General features: G+C 37.7%; 1 protein-coding gene and 1 long non-coding RNA gene across 2 annotated transcripts in view; one reads left to right on the forward strand and one right to left on the reverse strand.

The window, feature by feature from the left end:
- LOC309480125 overlaps positions 1-14745 on the reverse strand; it is a 104862-nt gene extending 90117 nt beyond the window's left edge. The window contains exon 1 of the long non-coding RNA XR_014199546.1: positions 14083-14745. This is a non-coding gene — a long non-coding RNA (uncharacterized lncRNA). The remainder of the gene's footprint in view (positions 1-14082) is intronic.
- Positions 14746-24506: 9761 nt separating this feature from the next.
- On the forward strand, positions 24507-26938 carry rps21 (ribosomal protein S21). Its single transcript, XM_082144520.1, has 6 exons — positions 24507-24609; positions 24935-25019; positions 25225-25288; positions 25746-25817; positions 25934-25989; positions 26877-26938. The coding sequence occupies exons 2-6, from the start codon at positions 24970-24972 to the stop codon at positions 26884-26886; spliced, it is 252 nt and encodes an 83-aa protein (XP_082000646.1). The 5' UTR covers positions 24507-24609; positions 24935-24969; the 3' UTR covers positions 26887-26938.
- Positions 26939-27626: the final 688 nt, after the last annotated feature.

Genomic DNA, 27626 nt, shown 5'->3' on the forward strand with positions numbered 1-27626 from the left:
ACACCATCCATCTTTGCACACCCTTGAATATGTATACCAACTCATATTCCTTAAAACCACTAATGCCATGTAATGAGTGAGTAGGAACAAGTGAAAGTTAACAGATGAAATAACAAAAACAAATTGTCATTTATGAAAACTCTTGAACTATACTCCACAGTGATGAATCCTAAAACATTGGCATAGCAATACCTGTCACAAACACAGAAAGAGACAGACAGGTTTAAGTGAACACAGTGTTTCTTAAAAGCAGAGTGGTGGTGGAACAACGGGAACAGGACAATGGTGAGAGGATGGTGACTTGAAGACTGATGATGGTGACTTAGCTGGCGTTGACTGAAGTGGATATCTGTGCAGGTGACGAGTGAACACGAAGACCAATCAATGTTTAACCTGGCAACACAGCGAGTCACAACCTCCACCAGCTCCTCGTATCCAGGATTGGATTACTGTAATTCTTTATATGCAGGAATATCCCAGTTTTCCATTACCAGGCATCAAATGGTTAAAAACGCTGCAGCCAGATTTCTAACTGGGGTTCGCAAACATGAACATATTATTCCTATTTTAATGTCTCTTAATTGGTTGCTGGTGCGTCATAAATTGATTTAAAAATAATGTTGATTGTTTTCAAATCCTTAAATGGTCTTGCACCCTCTATACCTATCTGAACTTTGAACGTGCCCGGAAGGTGTCTACGGTCCACAAGCAGTTATAATCTGTCCCAGCCACATTCACGATTTAAGTCGAGAGGGGATCGTGCTTTCACAGTTGTCGGTCCTAGGCTATGGAATAGCCTCCCCTTATCCTTGAGTTCCATGTCCTCTTTACATGAGTTTAAATTTAAGCTAAAGTTTTATCTTTTTGACCGAGCATTTCACTAAATCTCAATTATGGTTTTATTTACATTATGTGTTAATGGTTTATTTTGCTCCTTCTTTCATGTTTCCTGGACTTTTACCTTGTAAAGCACAGTGGTCAACTTCTGTTGTGTTTATTTGTGCTATATAAATACAATTAAATGAAAATTAAGTGAATCCAGGAGAGTGATGGCGAGTCCTCAACATCCCCCGCCTTCATGCTTACAACATCTAACTCCTCAGAGCTAGATAATTGTAGCACCGGTGCCTCTAACGTCTCCTCACCCTTTTGGACTGATTTCACACGTGCTTCACGACGTAATCACGCAGAGCGTTCCTACAGAGTCAATCGATGCAGCGCAAGTTCCCTTGAAAGGGAAATAAATCTTTTGTAACATTTTAATTGTCTATACTGTCACCTTTGATCAATTTAATGTATCCTTATTGAATAAAAGGTCATTTCTTGTAAAAAAATAAATAAATCTTATGACCCTAAACATTTCAATGGTGTATATATAAAAATAGGTATATATCTAACAGTAATGATAACATAGGCTATATTACAAAGAAGAATTGTATAATTTAAAATCTTTTGTTTTGATAATTGTTTCTATTTGCAATTTCACTTTTTTTCTTTATCAGTTTCATTGATCATCAAATGTTTTTATGATCTTCAACTGAAGTGAAAATTTCAGCCATTGTAGCCCACACTTCAACCTACACGTCTTCTCCAGAGAATTATAGTCCAATAAAAATGCAGCTGCAGTGTGAATGCCACTTCTAGAACTGCATTGTGTTTGCTTGTTTTGTTTAGGATTTGTTTATTCTATGGAAAGGTCACATTCAGCATATAAGTGTTTATGTCATCAAGTAAACCCACCTTTTCTTTGAACCATGGAAAAAAGCATGTGCATATCTGTAATAATCTGAAATGACTTATTGTGACCATTGTGGCTCCTGACCGTAAATCATTTAGGTGTAGGGCAGATTCTGGACCTTAGCAACAGTTTACGATAAACATTACTGTAATCACTGAACACACGCAGAACACTTCTGGCAGAGGTTGTGTTATCCAGCCTGAGGGTTGCACTCTAATTTTGACTGACAGGCTTCAAAGGGATAGTTCACCCGAAAAACCTTCTTTCTTTTTTGGACCACAAAAGGAAAATAAAAAATTTCCTTGCTCATCCATATAGCCTCTTTTTTAAAAAAGCTTGATGCTGGCTGCTATTCACTGCCATCATATGGATGAGCACGAGCGGGACATTTTTAATTTTTTATTCCTTTTGTGGTCCATAAAAGAAAAAAGGGCATACGGCATTAGAACAACACCAGGGTGAGTAAATGATAACTTTATTTTCATCTTAGGGTGAACTATCCCTTTAAAGGGATACTCCACTTTAAAATGAAAATTCGGTCATCATATACTCACCCTCATGTTGTTTCAATCCTTTATGAATTTCTTTCTTCTGCTGAACAGAAAGAAAGATATTTAGAAGAATATCAGTAACCAGAGTCAGTTTCTGGTCTCATTGACTTCCATAGTATATTTTTTTCCTACTATGGAAGTCAAAGAGACCAGAAACTGTCTGGTTACTGACATTCTTCTAAATATCTTCCTTTCTGTTCAGCAGAAGAAAGAAATTCATACAGGTTTGAAACAACATGAGGGTGAGTATATGATGACCGAATTTTCATTTTAAAGTGGAGTATCCCTTTAAGTTCACATAACACATGCATACAACGCTAGAATTGCCTTAAAGGGTTAGTTCGCCCAAAAATGAAAATTCTGTCAGTAATTACTCACCCTCATGTTGATCCAACCCCGTAAGACCTTCGTTCATCTTCGGAACACAAATTAAGATATTTTTGATTAAATCTGAGTGCTGGATTACTCCTCCATAGGCTTCTAAGGGCGCTTTCACACTAGCACTTTTGGTGCGCACCCGGGTTCGAATGACGTCAGAGTTCGGTTCCTTTGGATGATGTGAACGCTGTTTTCCGAACTCGGGTGTGCACCCGCGAACCGTACTCGAGTCCGCTTAAAAAGGTGGTCTGGGGTACAGTTCATGTGAACTCGGGTACGGTTCGCTGCTGATATGAACGCAATCGTACCAAATCGCGGAAGTGAACCGCTATTGATGACGTATAATCTGGTGCGTGCCTGCATGCGTGTGTGTTTAACAACTGTAAAAGGGTCTATATACACTTATTGACGCACTTATTGACGGATTGACGCACTGCAAGCAGAGAGATGATTTCTGCTTGCCTCCACAAAAATTGTCTTCGGCGGGCGGGCGGACATCCCGCTGTCTTTGGAACGGTTTTAATACTTTTGCGGCAGACAGACGCAAGTGTGTTTCTGTATCTTTTCTTTGAAAACAAAACCAAAGGTTAAAAAAAAAAGAAAAACAAATGTGAAGCGAGCAATTCTATCCATTTTGACGCCTTTTCATAGCGGTTACCAAGCAACACGAGTACGCGCCAGCTGCAGCTTGATGACGTAAGCGTACCGCGGTTCGGATCCAAATAATATAATGTGAACACAGTCCATCGGGGGCAGGGGGAGGGGGGAGCAATCGAACTCGGGTTCGGAACAGGCAATCGACCCAAGTGTGAAAGCAATTTGGTTCCCGTTTGGCAATTTTTTTTAAAACCAACTAATAACGTTCTTTTTAGGTTTTATTTGTATTTATTTATTTTGCAATAAAATAACGTTCCTAAAACGTTGCAGGGAGGCTATTTTTAAATAACCTAAAATAACTTGTAGCCTACAGAACGTTCCCTAATGGTTATTTTTAGGTTATCACTTTGCAACAGGATAGGCTATTTTTAAACAACCTAAAAATAACGTATGGCTACAGAATGTTCCCTAATGGTTATTTTTAGGTTATCATTTTGCAACAGGATAGGCTATTTTTAAACAACCTAAAAATAACTTATGGCTACAGAACGTTCCCTAATGGTTATGTTTAGGTTATTATTTTGCAACAGGGAAGTTATAGACTATTTTAAAACAACCTAAAAATAACTTAAATAGAACGTTCCCTACTGGCTATTTTTAGGTTATTATTTAATAATCATGCTAATAATCAATAACCTTCCAGTTAAAACGTGCATAGTGACACGTTTTGGCTGATGAAGCAGACAGACGAAGCTTTATTTCAAAATATAACGAAGCTTTAATGTACACAGGCAGGTGAACAGGACGCAACAGCATGTACACAAACAATAACCGACAAGAGACTGAACTGAACGGGGAGAATACACAGGGTACACGAGGGAACTAACTAGACACAGGTGGATTAAAGGGATAGTTCACTTTGAAATTCATTTTTGGTATGTTTTAGCTTACCTCAAGGGCATCCAAGATGTAGGTGTCTTTTTTTCCGCAGTAGTTTCAATTTTGATATTTTTAGGTCAAACCGTTCTTGTCTGTCAGTCATATAATGCAGGTCGATGGTCACTGTCTCAAAAAGCATGCACAGAGTCCAAATTAAAACAATTCCCCGTCGTCCAATTTAAACAATTCCCCATCGTAAGTACACATTGATGGCCTAAGACACGAAACGAGCGGTTTGTGTGAGAAAACGAACAGTATTTATATCGTTTTTACCACTTATACACAGCCCTGTCGAAGTGATCTGATCTGACGTGTACGCAGACTGGTGCATAGATATATACACTAGATGTCGCCTTAAAGACATTCGTTCCAATGAACTGCCGTAGACAAGGCGACATCTAGTGTGTATATATCTATGCACCAGTCTGCGCACACGTCAGATCAGATCACTTCGACATGGCTGTGTATAAGTGGTAAAAACGATATAAATAATCGAGAAGTTTTTGTTTACGGACCAAAAGAAGCATCTCCCGACAAACTACAATTCGTGGTAAGAAATAATTGTAGGCTACTAATATCCTACTTTAAGTCAAATAATTGTTTTAATTTTGTTCATTCAACCATTTATTATGTTGAAGTCATGTATAGGTGCTGAAGAAATGTAAAACCCCGTGAAATGTTGGCTAGTAGCCTATACATAGGCGCATATTAATGGACAAATTTAATATCTTTACATTTATTTAATCTTCCATGGTTATGTGCTCGCCTGCTCGGATTATTTTGTATTAATTAAACAGATAATAAAAACAAGATTTGTTTAATACTGATTTTAGGCGTTCAGACAAATTTAAAAACTAACGTTGCTCTTCCCTATGATGTTTGATGTCCTCTCCTCTGATAAAGGTCGGTGTCAGCTGGGGGCGTGGCGTGGCGTGACGTGGCGTGGGGGAAAACAATCATTTTTTCCCAAACTGGAAAAGCATGGTCACTCGATCCGTACCGGTGTTGTGCCAAATTATTACCCCCCTCGTTAAAGTCAGTATACCTGATTGCCTAATTCACCGGAAACACGTTGAATCACTGTTCTTCACTATAATGGTTGATATGTTTGGTTTATTTTTATTTATTAAACAATAATTAAAACAAGATATGGTTTTTATAATACTGACTACAAGGCGTCCGTAGATCGACCATCCATACCGCTTTTAGGCCTATATACATGGGTTGAAGGTGTGCTGAATGATTATATGCCTACAGCGGGTTAATGACATCGGAAGAGGTTAGGGGAACATTCGAGGAATGTTACAATAACGTTAGAAGAACGTTAATCTAATGTTAGAATAACGTTCAACACACCAAAAACAACAATGGCAAGTGCATGAATAATGAAACATTGATGCTTTTTACCCCCGATCTGTCTATTTTGAGTGTTATATATAAACAATTGCATCAAAATAAACCTTTTTCAGTTGTTTTTGCCTTTACTGGAAGTATTACCATCACTATCATCCCTGAAAGTTATGAAGTGAAATGATATCAAATAGGCCTGTATTATTATGTAGTATCAGGTATGAGGCTTCTTTGCTTAATATTTTAAAACTAAGATTAAGGGAATATGAACATAATGAATTTGAATAATAATAAACAATAATGTTGCTTAGTGTGCCCTACTGTAACATCTCAGTCAAAAAAAAAAAAAAAAAAAAAAACCCTACCAGCTGTTTGTTTTTAGCATATGCAAAACATCAGAAACTAGAGCGATGATATGGCTATCAGCTCTCACCATGACAAACATGATTCCCAACATGGAGAGAGTTGGTTCATTGTTGGGATTCCCTTAAAGGTGATAGAGATGATGGAGAAATGCTGTAGGCTACATAAAGAAAATCCCCCCCTCTAATAGCCTCTTATTATGGCTTAGTTAAAAGAAGACTTTTATTTCTAAACATGATCAAGTGTATATGCGTAAATACATTAATTAAAAACAAACAAACATATTTAAAGGATATTTTTATGCATATTATATATTCCATTATATTAAGACATTTTGTTATATTTATTTTTATGGCTCTTAAAAGTGTGAAATATGTCAATGTGTTCAGAACTGAGCACACATGACTACACTTGTCTGTTTGGTCACACTTTATATTAGGTGCCTTTAACTGTACTTTACTTAACTGAAAAAATAAATAATTATTTGATACAATGTATTTATTGTGTTCATGTTGTATTGCAAAACACTTGTGCTGCTATTGGGATACGGGTAAGGTTAAGGACAGGTTTGGTGGTATGGTTACATGGACCCTTATAATCGGATTGACGGCTCAATCGGACTGAAAATCCTTCATGTAAACACCTTAGTCGATCCGACTGAGCTCGATCCGATTGGAATTTCGATCCGATTGAAAGGGGTGGTTTGTTTTGTAATCCGATCGAGAGAACATGTAAACACTTGATCGGATTGAAAACTGAAACTGAATCGACTGCGCATATGCAATGACGTTGAAATAGCGTAATGACGTATGACGCGCGGAACGAGCTGTTCTTCCTGTTGAATAAAGTGTCATACAAATGAGTGTCCCGTCATTATAAACTTCTCCTTTCACTGTGAAGTGGAGCAGGACAACGTCCCACCAGTCCTTGTTTCGGATTCTCATCCACAGACGACTGGTTTGGGCATTTTTACTGCGTGATGATAAGCAGCACGGCAAAATGGTTCATATGCTCATTCTCCAAATCATCACCAGAGACGGATACATATTAAGTCTGCTGTTTTAAACCAATACAGAACCAATGTAACAGAATTATGTGCGAACAGCGGGAAACTCTATATTTGTGCAGTGTGCGCATGTCAAAAAATCTTTTTCCGATTTTAAGCTTGTGACATACAGTATAAGCCGATTATAACCCATACATTATAACCCCACATCAGCCCGATTACTTTATTTATCGTTCATGTAAACACCGTGTTCGGATTCATCAATCGGATTGATTTCATTCCGATTGAAACATAAGGTGTCCATGTAAACGTAGCTAGTGTAATTATAGTCATAGTTACAGAAATTAATTACAGCTGTAATTGCATGCAGGATTCTTTTGAAATATAGTTTTTACAATGTACAATGTAAAAACTTCATGCATTTTGTGGAAGAACATTGTTTTGGTTGTGCTTCGGCTGTGCGTGACTGCGGATTAATATGAATAAATAATGCTTTACAATGAACTTTGTTAGAGAGCTACATATTGGAATTTATCTGTTCAATAAAATACCATACTCACCTGTTGAGTAATAAAACACCATCTCTGCGTCGCTTTTACAACATTTCAAATCCCTCAGTTTGTGAGAACAAGCATTTCAGCCGCCAAAATAAAAAGTACATGAAATGGGGCAACCTTGTGTAATACCCCGGTACCGGGCTGGTACCCGGCGTGTGAAGCAGGCCCAGCTGAAGTCCTGTCAGCCCAGCATCCTCTGAAACTTCTTGAGGTGGGGTTGAGAACCCAACCTTGAAGGATGCCGCGAGCAGTTGAATCATTAAGGCTCATTCGGGCATGAGGGTGGCCCACATTTGGGCTGAATCGAGAACTGCACCCATGAACGAGGTTCGCTGGCTGGAAGACAGTGAGCTCTTGGCAATATTGAACCGCAAACATTTAACAAACTTTAATCATGTAAAATAAACAAACAACAAAACGAAAGTAAAGGCGGCAGCCCCTCACGGACGACTGCCACACACATATAAACAAAACTTAACATAAAAGTCCAGGCCTTGTCCTCTCTCGTCCTTCACTGTCGTCGCTCCTCCTTTTATGCTTCCGAAGTTCCTCCATGAGAGATTGTGTGGTGCGGCACGCAGGTGACATTATCACCGCACCGACATTATCAGTCACGCTACCGGCCTCGCGTCATTCTCTCACAGCTCTCGGCCTTGTCCTGCTTGCCACAGGGGGGCTATCTTGATATGAAAGTAGGCGTCTTTCAGATCCACTGAGAAAAAACAATTCCCTGGGCGCACTTGCAAGAGGATTTGTTTCAATGTTAATATCTTGAATGGGATCAGTTCAGATGTCTGAGGTTGAGGATGGGCCTGAGGCCGCCATCCTTCTTTGGAACTTAACTTACTGTGGGCCGGAGGAACTGTTTCTACAGCCCCTTTCACCAGCAAATTCATCACATCGGTGCGGAGGACGTGAGCCACGTTGTTCCGCGCCTGCATGCTCCGGGGGTAGCCTGCCATGCCCCGAGTCGAGTGCCAAATGGTTGAAGTATTACAGGCTGCGTCTCACACTGAGGCGTGAGAACAGCACCTGTTACAGCATTGAGATGAAATGGGTAGCATTTGGTCAGGCGTGGCTTGACTTCCGGCTTCGCTTTCGGCGCCTGGGTCGATGCTGAGCTCGTGCTCTCGCAGTGAGAGCGCCTGTCTTTGATGAACGCGGCTTGATAGGCATAGCCCCAGCAAGCGATGCTCTCAGAGGCGTGGGCGTTTTAAGAAGAAACGCCGGCGAAAAGATCCTCTTTTAGGGAGAAATATGCTCTATGAGTCTCACCTGATAATTACAGAGCAGCACTGGGGAATCCTTTCCATGGGGAATCCCCTTGCTGCAGGGAGAGTAAGACATGCAGGATGTAAACCGGCATGAGGTCAAGCCCTATTCGGACGGGATTAACTTTATGGAGTAATGTCATTTTACCACAGGACGTCTGTAATATTAATGGCCAATTCGCACGGGATAAGATATCTCAGTAAAACTAGCAGAAGTGGGAGGAGTAACTCGATTTGCACATCGCCGTCACCCTCCTGTCGTCATGTGTGTATTACGTTGCTTCCTGATATCACATGCGCAAACACATAACCTATTTTATTTATAAAACAGTTATGTCCAGTCGAACGATGTATTAATTAACTTCAGATTGGATTGTGTTGGTAATAGGCTCTTACCTAGCGCTAAAATGGTTAAACTGTCATCAACTGTCTGGTCACCCATCAACACTGTTCCATTGCTCGATTGCTCCTGTCTGCCGTGAGTGTTTTTGCTTCGGTGCTGTAAGCTCCGTCTTAGTCTCGTATTTCCTTGTTTTGAACCAGAATTTACTACAATTTCTAGTTGTTTATACTACTACTAAATACGGCTTGCCCAACATCGCTGGCTTCCGTTGCTACTAGCACAACACGGTAGTAATTCGCTAGCCTGCTAACGCGCCACCCGTGCGCTCAGCTATTTTTATTTATTTATTTGTCTCTCGCGCGCTCGCGCCTTTGAGTTCATAAAAGCTCAGGTGAGTAAGAATCACTCAACAAACACGGTGAGTAATGTCTTGTCCTGTTATTATCATGCGTCGCGTCTGAATGCGTTGTTGTTTTTGGAGCTCTATCGATTTGATTTATAATTCTTGATTTTTCCTCGCTGCCTGCTGTGAGTGTGTTTGCTTCGGAGCTGTAAGCTCCGTCTTAGCCTCGTATTTCCTTGTTTTGAACCATCATTTACTACAATTTCTAGTTGTTTATATTACTACTAAATACAGCTTACCCAACCCTGACGCATAACACGCTAGTAATTCGCTAGCCTGTTAACGCGCCACCCTTGCGCTCAGCTATTTTTATTTATTTATTTTCTCTCGCGCCTTTGAGTTCATAAAAGCTCAGGTGAATAAGAAACACTCAACAAACACGGTGAATAATGTCTTGTCCTGTCATTATCATGCGTTGCGTCTGAATGCGTTGTTGTTTTTGGAGCTCTATCGATTTGATTTATAATTCTTGATTTTTCTCTTTAAACCCGCTTACAACGAACATTTTCTACTCTTCCTCACTGAGAAGCACTACTGCTCAAACCTCATTGTTACAACGCGGACTGTTGAGCAGACGCGTCTCAAGCCTATTAGTGATCCAACACTGCATACTCTTAAAGGTTACGTCCGTGGATCACGGCTGAACGAGTCTTCTCCACACTCACTTATAAACAAACACTTTTTTTTCGCCTATCGTGCGTCTACTCTACACCCCTACCACTAAAAAACCTCATAGTTACAACGCGGACTGTTGAGCAGACGCGTCTCAAGCCTATTAGTGATCCAACGCTGCATACTCTTAAAGGTTACGTCCGTGGATCACGGCTGAACGCGTCTTCTCCACACTCATTTACAAACAAACTTATAATATAAATTAGTATTAATATTGATAGCATCACTGGTAGCTTCGTTGCTAACTCACTGTCCATCTGTTAAAATGGCGAATATATCAGATGTAAGTAGTCTTGGTGCAGGTGAGGACACATTTGAGCTTCACGCACTGCAGTCTGAGCTGGAAGCTGTTGAGAAACAGATCCACAACCTTTTATTGAGACAGGCCGAGCTGAGAGACCGGTGTTTGGCTCTTGAAACATCACGCGCCGACGCACACAAATCAGTGTTTAACGTTACTAACCCGCTGACTCCGACCGCGTCTACTCCGTGCGTTCCTCAGCATCGGTCGCAATCAGCCATGGTCTCGTTCACTCCGGCTCCAACACGCCACCACGAAGCCTGGGTGGTTCCGCAGCGGAAGACGCGAGTCAGGTTTAGACCAAGACTTTCTCCGACCCTCCCGGTTTTCGAGTTATCGACACAAAACCGCTTCTCCCCTCTACGCGAAACAGAACGCGATGCTGTGATCATCGGCGATTCCATCGTTCGGCACGTACACGCTACGTTAGGTACAAGTAAGGTGCAAAGTCACTGCTTCCCTGGTGCTCGTGTTTCTGAAATCGCTGCTCGCGTTCCCGAGATCCTGAACGGTGACGAGCGCGTCGGAACTGTGGTCCTGCACGCGGGAGTGAACGACATCAGGCTGCGCCAGACGGAGATTCTGAAGAAAGACTTCAGGAATCTAATCGATACGGTACGCAGCACATCGCCTGAAACAACGATCATTGTGTCAGGACCGCTTCCCACGTACCGACTAGGGCATGAAAAATTCAGCAGATTATTTGCGCTAAATGAATGGTTAATGTCATGGTGCAATGAGCAGAAACTGCTCTTTGTAAATAATTGGAATCTGTTTTGGGAGCGTCCTAGGCTTTTCCGTGCTGATGGCTTACACCCAAGCAGATTCGGAGCGGATCTTCTGTCAGATAACATCTCCAAAATGTTAAATACCCTTTGACTAGTAACCAAAAGTCCAAATCATAGTCTCTGCTGCACCAATTCAACTGATATAAATACTAGTGTAGAACATTGCATAGAAACCGTGTCTATTCCTCGTTTAGTGAGATCAAATAATAAATCTAATGCAGGATCTAGGAAAAATCTAATTGTTATTAAAACAGAAAATGTTGCTATTAGTAAACAAAAACTATTTCTAAAGCTAGGTCTTCTAAACATTAGATCACTCACACCTAAGGCAGTTATTGTAAATGAAATAGTCACAGATAATAGCTTCGATGTACTTTGCCTTACTGAAACCTGGCTTAAACCAAATGATTATTTCGGTATTAATGAGTCTACTCCTCCTGGATACTGTTATAAGCATGAGCCCCGTCTGATTGGCCGTGGCGGAGGTGTTGCAACCATTTATAAAGATATTCTAAATGTTACTCAGAAAACGGGTTATAAGTTTATTTCATTTGAAGTACTTGTACTAAATGTTACGCTCTTAGATGTTAGAAAAACATCCCTATTATCTCTAGCCTTGGCTACCGTATATAGACCGCCAGGGCCTTACGCTGATTTCCTAAAAGAGTTTGCAGATTTTCTCTCAGACCTATTAGTCAATGTCGATAAAGCATTAATTGTTGGAGATTTTAACATACACGTAGATAATCCAAATGATGCGTTAGGAGCTGCGTTTACAGATTTATTAAATTCATTTGGGGTCAAGCAAAACGTCACCGGACCAACTCATCGTCTTAATCATACACTCGATTTAATTATATCACACGGAACCGATCCAACCGATATAGATATCATTCCACAAAGTGATGAAGTCACTGATCACTACATGGTAACTTGCATATTACGTACTGCTGTAATATGTCATGCGGCGTCGCGTTATCAACCAGGCAGAACAATCCTCCCATCCACCATAGATAATTTCTCAAATTGCTTATCTAATCTGTCTCAGCTGCTGCCTGAACCCAAACAAACAGATGAACTAGAAGAACTAACTAGCACTATGAGCACCATTCTCTCTAGAACATTGGATGTGGTTGCACCTATTAAATTAAAAAAGGTCAGAGAGAAAAATAAAGCACCATGGTATAACAATACTACGCATGTTTTAAAGAGAGAAACCCGTATTTTAGAGCGTAAATGGAAACAAACTAATTTAGAGGTCTTTAGAATCGCGTGGAAAGACAGTATGTCACGTTATAAAAAGGCCCTAAAAGCTGCCAGGGCTGAGCACCTCCGCAAACTAATAGAAAACAACCAAAACAATCCAAGGTTTCTATTTAACACCGTGGCTAGACTAACAAATAAACAGACGTCACCCGAACAAAATATCCCGTTACAGTTCAGTAGTAATGATTTCATGAACTACTTCACTGAGAAAATAGAAAGCATCAGAACCACAATTATAAACGTTCAATCTTCAATCGCGCCTTACAATTCAGCTTCAATTATCACCCCGAAAGAACAATTACAGTGCTTTACAACTATAGAACAAAAAGAGTTAAATAAACTTATCACTTCATCTAAAACAACAACATGTTTATTAGATCCTATACCAACTAAACTACTGAAAGAAGTGTTATCTGTAGTGGAAGAGCCTCTCCTCAATATTATTAACTCGTCTTTATCTTTAGGTCATGTTCCAAGAACATTTAAACTGGCAGTTATAAAACCTCTCATTAAGAAACCACAATTAGATCATAATAATCTAGCAAATTATAGACCCATTTCAAATCTTCCATTTATGTCTAAAATATTAGAAAAAGTGGTGTCCGCTCAACTGGGCTCTTTCTTGCAACAAAATGATATCTATGAAAAGTTTCAGTCTGGATTCAGACCGCATCATAGCACTGAAACTGCGCTCGTTAAAATCACAAATGATTTACTTTTAGCTTCTGACCAAGGCTGTATCTCAATACTAGTTTTACTTGATCTTAGTGCTGCGTTCGATACTATAGATCACACAATACTCTTAGATCGACTACAAAATTATACTGGTGTTCAAGGACAAGCACTAAGCTGGTTCAAATCATACCTATCTGACCGCTACCATTTTGTCTATTTAAATGGAGAAAAATCGATCATAACTCCAGTAAACTATGGAGTGCCGCAGGGATCTGTATTAGGCCCCCTGTTATTTTCAATATATATGATGCCACTTGGAAATATTATAAGGAAACATGGAATTAGTTTCCATTGTTATGCTGATGACACTCAAATATATATTTCATCACGGCCGGATGAAAACGCTACATTTTCCAAATTGACAGAGTGTGTTAAAGATATAAAAGATTGGATGACGCGTAATTTTCTTTTATTAAATCCAGACAAGACAGAGGTAATACTTATCGGTTCAAAAAACCGCCCACAAAACCTCGCACAATACAACTTTAACATCATAGGATGTCCTGTTACTTTATCCTCTACAGTAAAAGACCTGGGTGTTATACTCGATTGCAACCTGTCTTTTGAAAATCATATTTCTTATGTTACAAAAACAGCCTTTTTCCACCTTAGAAACATTGCTAAGCTACGTAATATGCTATCAGTTTCTGATGCAGAAAAGTTAGTTCATGCATTCATGACCTCGAGACTGGATTACTGTAATGCTTTATTAGCTGGTTGTCCTGCATCCTCAATAAACAAGCTACAGTTAGTCCAAAATGCCGCCGCTAGAGTTCTTACGAGATCAAGAAAATATGATCATATAACACCGATTTTATCATCACTGCATTGGTTACCTATAAAGTTCCGTATTAATTACAAGGTATTGCTACTGACTTATAAAGCCCTAAACGGCTTAGCTCCAGTCTATTTAACGGATCTTCTATCGCCCTATAATCCATCGCGCTCTTTGAGATCACTAAATTCAAGGCTTTTGGTCATACCTAGGATATCCAGAACCACCAAAGGAGGGAGAGCATTTTCACATTTGGCTCCAAAACTCTGGAATAGTCTTCCTGATACTGTTCGTTGCTCAGACTCGCTCTCCCAGTTTAAAACTAGATTAAAGTCGCATCTCTTCAGCCAGGCATTCATATAATCCTACAGTTCAAACTACAATCCGGCCTCTATCCAATGCCAGAGGAGAACTGGCCCCCGACTGAGCCTGGGTTCTCCCAAGGTTTTTTTTTTCTCCATTAAGGCACCTGATGGAGTTTTAGGACACCATTAGGTCACTTGATGGAGTTTTTCGGTTCCTTGCCACTGTTGCCTTTGGCTTGCTCAGTTGGGGATATTTTGGGGATATTTAATTTAATTTTATCAATCAATAAATTCCTCTTGAAACAAACTTTGTTGTATTATTTTAATTTAATACTGTGAAGCTGCTTTGATGCAATCTGTATTGTGAAAAGCGCTATACAAATAAACTTGACTTGACTTGACTTGACTTAAAAGATGTTTCGTGCCTCTAACATGTGCTGTCGATCTTCTTTCTGATCTGGTATGTGGAAAACACTTGGGTTTTGCCACAGACTTATCCCAGCGTCTAGAATGCAACTGAATGCTTGTTCAAGCGTCTCCATATTTGAAAAAATGCGGAAAACTACTTTTAAACACGAAATGACTAAATATTTACATACATGTTTACAGCGGGTCTATTCGCACGGGATTAGTTTTACCTGAGGTAATTTTTCCAGACCTTTTTACTGAAGGTAAAAGTCTCCGTAATCTTTACTGACATTGTCCGTAATGATTACTGAGATGGCACATTCGGACGGGACTAAAGTCACAGAGAAGCTCTAATTATCACTTTACCCCACCTCTCCATGTTAAACTAGTCCCGTCTGAATAGGGCTTCACTCAGCCCATTGTAACTCCATTGTTTCTTTAGCCCTATTCGCACGGGATAAGTATATTACCTGGTGACCTCTAGTCATTTGTAATAATTGCGGAGGTTGTCTGTGATCTTAATCCCATGCGAATCTGCAATGTCTGTAATTTGTAAAGTAAAAAGTCAGTTCGGCGGGCTCTGGCAAGCTTTCCCATAGGTTCCTGCTGTTTCACTGCATTATTCAAAAATCATCAGTAATCTTTCCATTGCGTCTAGCGTCCATATATGACAGCATCACTTTCAATGTCTGTTTACTGTATGAAGATGTTAGGTTTAGATGGTCGATTGGAAAGGTTTTCTTTTTGAAATGTATTTAAAACTCACTCATAAATAAATACTCATTTTGTTTTTTTTGACATATTTGAGTTGTTAATTAATAAATAATATAGATTTGAATTTGAAAATCAAGTGTGAGATTTTATACATTTATGTCTGCATGAAATTTACTCACTTTGTTTTCTAAGGCAGAGTATGCAAAGCAGGGCTTATTTCCTCTGACTGTATTTACTGCTGACGGTTCATTCCAGTGCATGATTAATCTCCTATTTATTGCTATAACAATGTAGTTGGTGGGATTTCCTCCTTTGTGGGTGTTGGTCTAATAATCACACCAAGTAGGCCTATAAAGTTAAAATGGTTAGTAATGAATGATGAATGAATTCATCAGTTAGATATTTCATTGGTTTCTTCATTAGGGCGATTGGGCGACGCACCACTGGTGTGATAGGGACTTTTTCATTCACATTCGCATTCAACCACAGAGTTACACTAGCAGTCAGTTCTGCCTCTGGATATACAGTCCAATCAGCGTCAATTCACGTTCTGTGGAGTACCGCCTCTTATTGGGCGATTTCACTCTGGCCGATAATCGATAATCTTCCTTTTTTTTTTTTTTTTACTGCAGGCACTGCAATGCATTATCTATGGGTTCCGGGAGGGCTCGAACAGATGGAACGCAATAATTCAGACTAAAATATACATTAACACGAAATTATAATTATTTTCCTAAAATATTTATTGTTGAATATTTGTTGTTGTTGGTGAACAAATGTGCTAAAGAATTTTAAAGTGCATTTTTATGATATCAGCTTTGTTTTTATTTATTTTCATCTTAAGTTTAGTAAATTGAACTACTTCTTTAAAAAGCATTATTTTGTTTTTAGATTGTAATGTTGCAATGTTAGAATGTAATGTGATTTGACCCCTTTTTTGGATAGACTGCAAGGTAGATAGACTGAAAGGTTACATTCACTATGTTTGTTTTCATAGCCTTCAATGTGAACATTGTTTGTAGGAGAATATTGATCAGGATATGAAATAATATTCTTTTAATTAAATACAGATTTTTTGGTATTTCTTTTTTAAATAGGAAAAAAAATTAAATACTGAGATTATACCATACATTGCCATTTATTTGGCAATTGGCTATTGTCCAACCCTACCTTATGGCATGCTTTAAATGCAGAATTTTCCATTTTTAACTAAGCAGTAGGCTAATGATACATTATTATCACTGTTAAACGGTTATTTAACAATTAGCCTACATTCAGTCCTGCATCAATAATTCAGTTTGTTTGTTTAGCGCAGCCGCCACTGGTTTTGACTGTTATTTTTCTACAAGGATGGCACCCTTAAAATGCCTGTCATGGTTACACTATACAAGATAATGGCTTTAGCCTACATATGGACAAATAAATAATTTAAAAAACATAGTAACATCATAATATTGATGGGACTGTGGGAGGATTAGCAGAAATTTTACCCACAACTGACCTTTCTCATTTACCACAATCTATCAACACATTGAGCGAATGCCTGCAACAGATGACATTGTTTACTTTTTTATGCTTCTTTGTTTATGATTGTGATTGTCACACTCACATTGCCTTATATGGAAGGAATATCCTGCCAAATTTAAATAAATAAATTAAATGATTAAAATGAAAATTAAAACCATATTAACGATTTCATTACAGAAAACAGCACGCAAAATATGTGACAAAATTGAGAATGAAATAAAATGATTTCATTTTCACAGCATTATCCCTGTCAAATTGAAAAATAAAATGCAATTGGTGATTTCACATTTGCGTGCTGTTTTCTGTAATGAAATCGTTAATATGGTTTTAATTTTAATTTTAATCATTTAATTTATTTATTTAAATTTGGCAGGATATTCCTTCCATAGCCTTAGGCCAGTGTAGCAGAATGAATATGAGAGGCAGCTCTCTGATTCCATTATGGAAACTATAAAACATGGAATCTATCCGCTGGAGCCTGTAACATATGCAATTTGTTTGGAGAAACATGTCATTGGATCATGTCATTTGTTGATGGGTCGGCTCACGGTGAATATGTATCTCACAAAGGACCGTACACCTCTCACATTTCAGCAAACATTTTAGTATATCTTCTCAAGGGATAATACTATAGAAATGAAACTTGAATATATATTAGAGTAGTCAATATGCTGCTTGTATAGCAGAATATATTTACTGTCCTGTGAAAATAACTCAACATTCAGCCATTATTGTCAAAATAGCTGGCAACAAAAGTGAGTACACCCTATAAGTAAACATGTCAGAACTGTGTCCAAAGTGTCAATATTTTTTTTGAGCACCATTGTTATCTGGCACTGTCTTAATTCTCCTGGAATTCACCAGAGCTGCACAGGTTGTTGCTGGGATCCTCTTCCACTCCTTCATAATGACATCATGGAGCTGCTGGACGTTAGAAACATGGCACTTATCCACCTTCCACTTGAGGACGCCCCACAGGTCCTCAATAGGGTTCAGGTCTGGAGACATACTTGGCCACTACATCACCTTCAGCTTCCTCAGCAAGGCAGTTGTCATCTTGGCGGTGTGTTTGGGGTCGTTATCATGCCGTTCGGCCCAGTTTCTGAAGGGAGAAATCCGTTGGAATCCATGTTTCCCTCAATGAAGCTCAGCTCCCCAGTACCAGCAGCACTCATGCAGACCCAGACCATGATGCTACCACCACCATGCTTGACTGTAAGCCATACACAATTTTATTGGTACTCCTAGGGCATCGCCACACATGCTGGACACCATCTGAGCCAAATAAGTTTATCTTAGTCTCATCTGGCCACAGGACATGGTTCCAGTAGTTCATGCTCTTGGACAGGTTGCTTTCAGCAAACTGTTTACAGGCTTTCTTGTGAGCCAGCTTCAGAAGAGGCTTCTTCTGGGATGACGGCCATGCAAACCGACTTGTTGCAGTGTGTGGCGTATGGTCTGAGCACTGACAAGCTGAGCTTCCGCTTCTGCAACCTCTAAAGCAATGCTGGCGGCACTCATGCATCTGTTTTTTGAAGCCAGCTTCTGCACCTGAGGCACAGCACGAGGAACTCAACTTCTTTGATCGACCCTTGCGAGACCTGTTCCCAGTGGAACCCGTGTTGGAAAACCTCTGTATGACCCTGGCCTGTACTGTAACTCAGTTTCAGGGTGTTACCAATCTTCTTATAGCCAAGGTCATCTTTGAGTAGAGCAACAATTCTAATTCTCAAATCCTTAGAGAGTTTTTTGCCATGTTGAACATCCAGTGGTCAGAATGAGAGAATTGTACTCAAAGCACAAATTTTAACTGCTCTAATACAAGATACACAAATTTGTATGGTCCTGTCAAGCTAACAAAAACATGAACGTGATGAATTAGACATGTGGCTTTGCATGCATGACGTACCGCTATTATTATCACTTAGTATTATATACAGAGTTATTTTCAGAGGACGGTACATATATACTGCTATACAAGCAGCACATTGACTACTCTAAAATATATCCAAGTTTCATTTCTATAGTATGTCCTTGAGAAGATATACTAAAATGTTTGCTGAAATGTGAGGGGTGTACTCACTTTCGTGAGATACTGTAAATGCAGCTCAGGAATCAAAATAGGTTTCCATCTGTTAGGGTCAAACAGGTCAATTTAGCTCAAAGGGAATTATTAATTAATTTATAGGGAATTCGAAAGAATCACTTATTACGGCCGAGCAAATGACTCGTCCAGCGTTCATTTGAACGGGCCGTAACTATCAGCTCTGCAGCGGATATAAATATCCAAACTAGTGAAAACACTGTTTTTAGCAAGGTAACTTAGATCGGCTGTTTAAGACATTCAATTCTTAAGCACATAACACTAGTAACACTTCTCTTTAAAATACAAACAAGACTTTATTGATTAAAGTCTTTGAATTTGGAAGCAGGCTTTGCAGTCGAATAGTTTAACCGAAACTTTGCAGCAAAACGCAACTTAGAACCGAGACTCTCGACGGAAAAGAAAAGAAAACTAAATAAAAGCAAGAAAAGTGAGATGAGTAGTTAGATGGCTTGAATGAAGTTGTTTAACCCATGTTCTTCTGATCTTGATTTGGGGTTCTTTTGTCTGCTCGTCTACATGGTTACTCCTCTGTCTGGTTACTCTGTGGCTACTCCATGACAATGTAGTAAAACTAGGCTACTGTTCGGTTCCTAAGGTTATAAACTCAAATGTTTGTCCAGCCTCCTGGATGAGTTCTGACCAAGTAGGCACTGTCTTTATTTGAGAGGTGGCATTGTCTTTACTTCTCATCGTAAATCATGAGTTATCTGTGATCTCTTTACTCTCCAGCTCTAGCAGAGAGTACAGTTTAGACATGATTCCTATAAGAATAAACATTTTACACAGATTTAAATCAAGCCATCTTCATAATTGTGAACATACTTTCGCACTGATAGGAAACAAGACACTTTAATTTAAACATCTAATAGTTATAATAATTACATGACTTATATGTCAGCATATAATAGACACATATGTTGTAGACACAATATAAAATTATGTAGTTGAACGATGTTTGATTATAAGTCAATCAAGAATTGTTTTGGGATGAATTTATGTATTTTTATATGTAAAGTCTCAGTCTCTGTGGTTTTAAGAGATTTCAACCCTGGGGTTGTTCAGAGGTCCTAAAGAAGAAGATCTGTTTTGTATATCTATCGTGGGATCAAACAACCTCTGCCGTTATCTTGGTCGGTCCCCTGTGCCATCTCTGAACCAATCAGTCTTTTCCAAACTTTCAAACATTGACAACGTTCTTCCTTTAGTTGGGCTCATCTCTTTGAAGCTTGCATGGCCATAAAGTTCTTAGCTGGGGGTTTTCGTTGGTTAGCGTAGACTGGCTGGAGCCTGGATTTTATGGTTCTGGATTGGTGATTTGGGGTCTGGAGTGTTGAGTTCTGTGTAGAATTATGTTTGAACGAATCACCTGGAAGATTCATTTGTGTTTGGTTCGCCCTCAAATCCTATCTAATTACTGGACTGTTGGAAGAAATTAAATCTGATCTCATAATGATGTCTATATTGCTGGTGAGTTACATGATGCTTTTTACTTGATTCACTTGATTTTTCATTTTAAAGCATAAAATAGTCTTTTATACTGTAAATGTAACTTTGTACAGAACTTAAATAGTTTTCAATGAACAAAGACATTTTCTTTTTTTTTCTTTTTTTTTTGTATTTATATGATTTATATTGATTGGGAACATTTATGTACATGTTTATTCATAAAATCTTTTTTTTTATATATACTTTATATACTTATATATATCCATATTATATATCCATGTGCATTCATTCCCATTATGTATTTTATTATTATTATTATTATGTACTGTCATTGTCGAATATTGGAGGTCTTTTGTACTCATAAATACATCTTGTATAATAATTGCATTCAAATTTTCTTCTTTTTTTCTGCTTTGGTTTCCCGCTGATGTTGCTGTTGACGGGACTGTCCGGCGCAGTCCATAACCAATGCTCCACATGCAACGGCACAGCAGCACAATTACAAAGTGTTGCAAAAAATCTCAAAATCCCAATTTAAAATTTTAAATCAGCAAAACATCTCTATCTCCATGGACATATAAGTAAGTGGAGTTGCCTCACATTGTTCTTCTATTAATGCATGTATTGAAAATGTGTGTATCTGATGAACTCTTGTCTTTTCCAGTTGCACTGTGGATATGGAGAGGATTCCGATGTTCATTTGTAATGCTATATGTGATAAATCTTGCTTTAGGCTAGAAGTGCCTGCAAAACCAGCCGGAATCAAAGTCCAAATAAACACTTTTATAAGGCATGTAGCAACGACACCTACAGACTCTCTAAAGAGGGTTATACGTTGATTGTTGGATCCACATGCATTCATTAATAATTTCAATGTATTTCAAAGAAGTGTGAAGCATGACAGCAACTTCCTTTAATGTGTGAATTATATTTTGACATTTAACAAATGAAGAGTTCAGATGCAAAAGCCTCTAAGTGCCATCTGAAATTTTCTTCTAGAATTATCATTTTTTATCAAGCTCGTATATTTAAGTTCAGTAATTTCACTTAAATGGCCTATTAGTTGTCATTTAAGTGACATTACTGAACTTAAATATACAAGCTTGATAAAAAAATGATCATTCTAGAAGAAAATTTCAGATGGCACTTAGAGGCTTTTGCATCTAAACTCTTCAAATATGTATTTTATGTACAGTGTCACAGTGTTGGATTATGTTCCCTGGTGTCCACTAGAGGTCCTCTTCCCCCACGGTGTCATTCACATTATAAACTACATTTCCCACGATCCTTGTCTGCACTCATCACTGTTCATTGTACTCAGCTGTTCCCCATCATCATTGTTAGGTTCTGTGTATAAATACCCTGTCTGTTTTAATGTTTGTTACGGAGTCCTTGTTATGTATCACACCACTTCGGATGTCTGTTCTACCTGGTTCTGTTCTTGCCTGTTTCTTGTTTTGTTTCTTGTGTTGGATTGCCTTTTGGATTTTGACCTTTGCTTGGACTGGATAATGATTTACGGATTACCCTATTAAATACTGCATTTTGGATCTACCCCTGTTTCCTGTGTGTGGATCGTGACACAGAGCAACTCAAATTTGTAAACATAAAGGACACTAAATAAACCGATTAAACCATTTTTCTTGAATCATCATTTGAATCATCACCCTCCAATAAAGATCTAATACAAGATGAAGGAATAATCCCGTTGCTTTTTAGTTTGTTTATAAATGATTTGTCACGTTGTTTTCCAGATGCTGAAGGTCAACTTTATGCTGATGACACTTAATTTACTTATCTGATATAAGTCATCTGCCAAAGTTGCCACAATTTTAACTGAACAAATGGAGAGGATATCCATGTGGCTGCAGGAAAATCATCTCACTTTAAATGTTAGGAAAACAGTTTTTATGTGTTTTTCTGATAAAAAAGAAAATATACATAAAGTACATAAAGATGAAATGGAGGATGTAGACACGTTAAATTTGTAGGTGTAGTAAAATGTTTTTTTAGTGATATTTAAGTATTTGTATGCATGTACTACATTTAATTACATGTTGGTAAGCAGGGCTGTTATATATAGTTGGTAAGCAGGGCTGTATATATAAATTTTTTTTTTGGGGGGGGGTATTTCTAGGGACCTGATATGCAAATTAGCCTATGACTCTCTATGTGCAATGCATATTTTTCGGCTTCTGGCTGAAATCATGTTTTCTGTACTTTCCCTACTGAAATAAACCAATAAATAAAAATATATTAAAAAAAACAATGATCATTTAAGGTGTAAAGTCAATGTGAAACAGTGTCATTTGAAGGCGGCAGAGGAATGACTGTGGATGGAATTCCCTTTCTCTAACTGTATTGTAACTAATGGTCTGTCAGAGCCCACAGACTCTCGTAATGGTATTCTGCCGCAAGCCGGAATCTATTGTTTAGCATTTGACGCATGAGAAAAACAACAATGAGAAATGGAGCAGGTGTGAAATAGTATATCCCTCCAATAAAGAACACTCAAAAGAGGTGGTTGTATCCGTGGGATAGTGTTTTGTTTTGTTTTTAAATTAAATTCCAGTGAATTTTTGTTGAACTATGTATAATGTAGGCTGCATTTCAATTACTAAACAGCTTGTGACAGGGATATCTATACAATGTCTGCACATGTACAATGAACTGTAAAGGTTAATATTATTATATATTTTAATATTTTTCTAAACTTTAATGCTTCCCCATACTTTGAGATGCCTGTATCTGAGGTTTATTTACTCATTTTCAATTTCATTATCTTATAATAATGAACCTAGGCTATATTTAACAAGAGATTAGTATTTATCTACTATGTTGGATGGAACTTTTTTGTGCATGCATTTAAAAACTTGACAATCCAAGAAGGAAGGCTTCACCAGAAGATATCTTCCTCATACTTTAAACATTGCTACTAATTTTTTTATTATTTTTTTGCATTCATAACAGAATTCTGTTTCATTTGAAAATTTGGTGTCCAGTGTTTTTAATTTGATAAACTTGATTAAATGTGCTGTTCTTGCTTTTATCTGTTTTTACAATACTGACACATTTTTATATCAGAACAATATCAGAATTCAGGTGTAGTCTGGACATTGAATATTATATAGCCTAGTTTCCGAAGAATAAAATTGAACTAATAGGTATCACCATATTTTCCTCATTAATCACAACACATTAAGAAAAGGGTTTTGTACTACAAGCTTTTTTTAATGTTATGTTAAATATGAAAATGATAATCTGAAAATTGGATACAGTTAGGTTCAAAATTATATATTCAATATATATATATATAATATATATATATAAAATCTGGTGCTTTATATATATATATATAGCCTATATATATATATATATATATATATATATATATATATATATATATATATGAGCATGTGAAGTATATTTGAATGAACCCCTTGGTAAAAAAAAAGTGTGCTATACTTAAGTGGAGATTTCTGACTCAATGCACAAGGGGGGAAACATGTTTTTAGTAAATGTCCTTTAAAGATAGATTTTTAATTTATTTAGTTAAATTACAGACAAGTACAATGCAAGACAAATATAAGGCACTGTAGTACAGTTCAGAGTATGTAAAACAGAGAATGACAACAACTAAAATCAAAAATGAACATAAAGCCTATATATTTTTTTTTTATTAAAATACTGGGATAAAAAGTTCTATATAGGCTAATAGTAGGGCAGTTACATGAATTTTAAACGCTTTCAAATGTGTATTGTTCGTTTGTAAGCTTTTGTTTTGTGCTGTCTTTAAAAATAGATGAAAAGACTAGTCTGAAAGATGTGAACGCTTGTTTCCGCCAAGGAATAAAAAAAAAAAATGAAAAATGAATTTGAGACTTTTTCTTTCACAATTCGGATTTTTCCTTTTACAAAGGTTTGTTTGTAAAGTTTCCCATTTCGGCACTGATGAGAATAAATATTTATTCTGTTAAATAAAGAGCGCGCACTCTTATCTTGTCTTTCCTGTTACGTCACTTCCTGACCCTTTCTCCTTCCTTTCCGCGTCGGCCATTTGTGAAATTCGGTAAGAACACCATGAGCTCTAGCTTACTGTTATATTTTTTACTGTTTCAAGACAACATTTACAACGTTTTTCTTATACCATCTATGCACGGAACTGTTCTACACGAGGTGTATCAGATATTGGCGTTTTCTGCGCGTTTTATCGTGAATAACTCGGCAGGGCTGTGTCGCTACACATGTGGAGAGTAGCGCTCATCGCGGCCGCTCTCCAGACCCTTCAGTTCACTGTCTGCGATTGAAATACGTGTTTAAAAATATAAGAGTCAAATCCGCCTCCAAGTTGTAAAGAATGTTGTTTGACTGATTGATTCCTTTGTTTGATGCAGACTGAGCTGATTGACAGTCATCAAGTAAAGTCAAGATGCAGAACGATGCTGGTGAATTCGTGGACCTGTACGTCCCCCGTAAATGGTGAGCTCACATGAACCTTCGATCTAATACCTATATTAATACTAATGTGAATTGTCACTAGCTGTCTTTTGTTGTGTGCTAGAGTTCAGTTTTACCTTTGATATAGTCACATTAGAACAGTTGAATAACGTTACTGGTTATAAATACGGTGAGTGCCCAAATCTTATTAAATTTGCCAATATTCTTTTTTTAATGTTATTCCCAGCTCTGCTAGCAACAGAATCATCGGTGCCAAGGACCATGCCTCTATCCAACTCAACATTGCTGAGGTTTGACACTAGTTTGACCATTTGAAATCTGGTCTTTGTAGACATACATTTATGAATGCAATTTGATAGTGTATATACAAGCAAAATGCAATTTAATTACATCAAGTACACAAAATATGAACACCTATTTTACACTCTTCACTCCAGATTTTGCTAAAAACAAATATTGCTTTTGATTTTTTTATTTCATTGGCAAAACTGTTGGTATATATTGAAACTGATGTAAATGCATACAAAGTAAAATGCCATTTCATTGTTTGTGTACACTTACCTTGCTATATGATCTTAGTTAGATGATATTAACTCAGAAAATGAAAAAAAGTGTATTTTTCCTTGTGTACAAAACTCTTGTATATTGTGACATTTTCGTTAGATGCCATTAGCTATGAGTCTATTATAATCGCACCAACGAAACCTCAGAGTTGTGATTTTTAATGAGCCTCTCGATCTGTTACAGGTGGACAGGGCAACAGGCAGGTTCAATGGCCAGTTCAAGACGTATGCCATCTGTGGCGCCATCCGTAGAATGGTACGTGTGTTCAATCACACTTATATCCCCTTTAGCGTGAAATTTGGAAGGTGTTCATATAAATGTATGGTGTCACATCTGTTGTGGTCTCAAGAGGTTTGCGTTGTCATCTACAGGGTGAAGCTGATGACTCCCTCCTGAGGCTTGCAAAGAACGACAGCATTGTGGCAAAGTAAGCTCCTGTCAGTGGACGACTAACGCTGCTGTTGTCTTTTCCTCTGAATTTCCTGTCGGCTTGTAAATGCTCTATAAAACAACTAGTGTTTAAAGTGTTGCTCCATTGTGGTTGTGTGGAGAAAGTAAGACATTTTCATAGTAAGAAATTTTCCTGGTAATAATTTTTTAGTGAACTTCAGTGAGAACATTATAGGTTTATTTCACCCAAAAATGAAAATTGTCATCTACTCGCCCTCATGTTCCTAACCCATAAGACTTTAGTTCATATTTGGAACACAAAGTTCTTTTTGATGAAATCTGAGAGATTTCTATGATGCCCTCCATAGACGGCAACTGACACTTTGATGCTTCAAAAAGTTCATAAAGTGATCATAAAACTAATCCATATGAATTGAGCAGTTTAGTCCAAATTTTCTGAAGAGACTCGATCACTTTATATGATGAACAGATTAAATGTATGCTTTTATTCACAAATAAACATTGATCAGCGAACATAAAACAGCTCAACACAACCTGCAAGAACAAACCTCTTGTGAAAGCTCAAACATGCTGTGTAACAAGAATAAACTTGGACTCTTTATGAACTTGTTAAACTGTCAAACTAGTTGAGTTGAGTTCTATGGAGGGACACAAATCTCTGATCTCATTAATTTGTGTTCTGGAGATAAGTCTTGCCAAAGCAAATATGTGCTTATGTGAAACTGTTTGTATTGAAACGGCTTTGAAGAGTTTATTTTTTATTTTTTTATAATAATGCAAAATACTTTAAAAAGCCTTTTGATTGTAATAGCCGTTGATCGGATGTGGTTTAATTGCTTTTCTGTTTAAATCCGACAGCCGGATGCTGATTATGATTCGAATGATTACGTTCTCTCTTTACAGGAACATCTAACTTTAAGGATGGGATCTGGAAGTTTCTTTGTAAAATAAAAAGTAAAATTGGACTCCTGTGTTTGTTTTTAATAATGTGAGTGCATTAGTTATTAATGACTGTTAGGCTCCATGCGACTAATTAAAATTAACTATTTGAGGAGTATTAAGATCAAATTAAAAGGGAATTTAATTAACCATGGGTAAAGGAAACCAATTGTGGTGTTGTGAGTACACTTATGTATGGTACACTGTCAAAGCAAGCTTCTGGATAAGTTTTAGCTTCAGTAGAAATAATAGCCAGATAAAAGATTATCTAGCCACTAAAAGATGATCAGTTAAACATATAAAGCATCCAAATATGCACTAAAATAACAGCCCGTAGCGCACTTTTGTATATAGCAGAGAGGTGGACAGTAACAAAGTACAATTACTTGAGTACTGTACTTAAGTACACTTTTTGAGTATCTGTACTTTACTTGAGTATTATTTTTTTCTGGAAACTTTTTACTTTAACTTCACTACATTTGAAAGACAAATATAGTACTTTTTACTCCACAACAATTCTGTCAATGTCCTTGACAGAACGTCAGTCAGGGGATGATTTTGGTTTGGAAATGAAAGTCGGGCTGACGTCAAAGCCAAAAAACTTAAAATAGGGCACTATTTGAGGGAGCAGCCATTTGGTTGTCCGAAACCATTGTAAAAATTGAGTCCACTTATTCAATCTCACATTCAATCTCACATTCAATCCCACTACTG

Source organism: Leuciscus leuciscus (assembly GCF_965113295.1).
Source record: "Leuciscus leuciscus genome assembly, chromosome: 18".
Taxonomy (NCBI): domain Eukaryota; kingdom Metazoa; phylum Chordata; class Actinopteri; order Cypriniformes; family Leuciscidae; genus Leuciscus; species Leuciscus leuciscus.

Coding starts and splice junctions, on each gene's coding strand:
- rps21 (XM_082144520.1), top strand. CDS start 24,970: ATGCAGAACGATGCTGGTGAATTCGTGGACCTGTACGTCCCCCGTAAA. Junction 25,020..25,224: donor CTGTACGTCCCCCGTAAATG/GTGAGCTCACAT, acceptor TGTTATTCCCAG/CTCTGCTAGCAACAGAATCA. Junction 25,289..25,745: donor TCCAACTCAACATTGCTGAG/GTTTGACACTAG, acceptor GATCTGTTACAG/GTGGACAGGGCAACAGGCAG.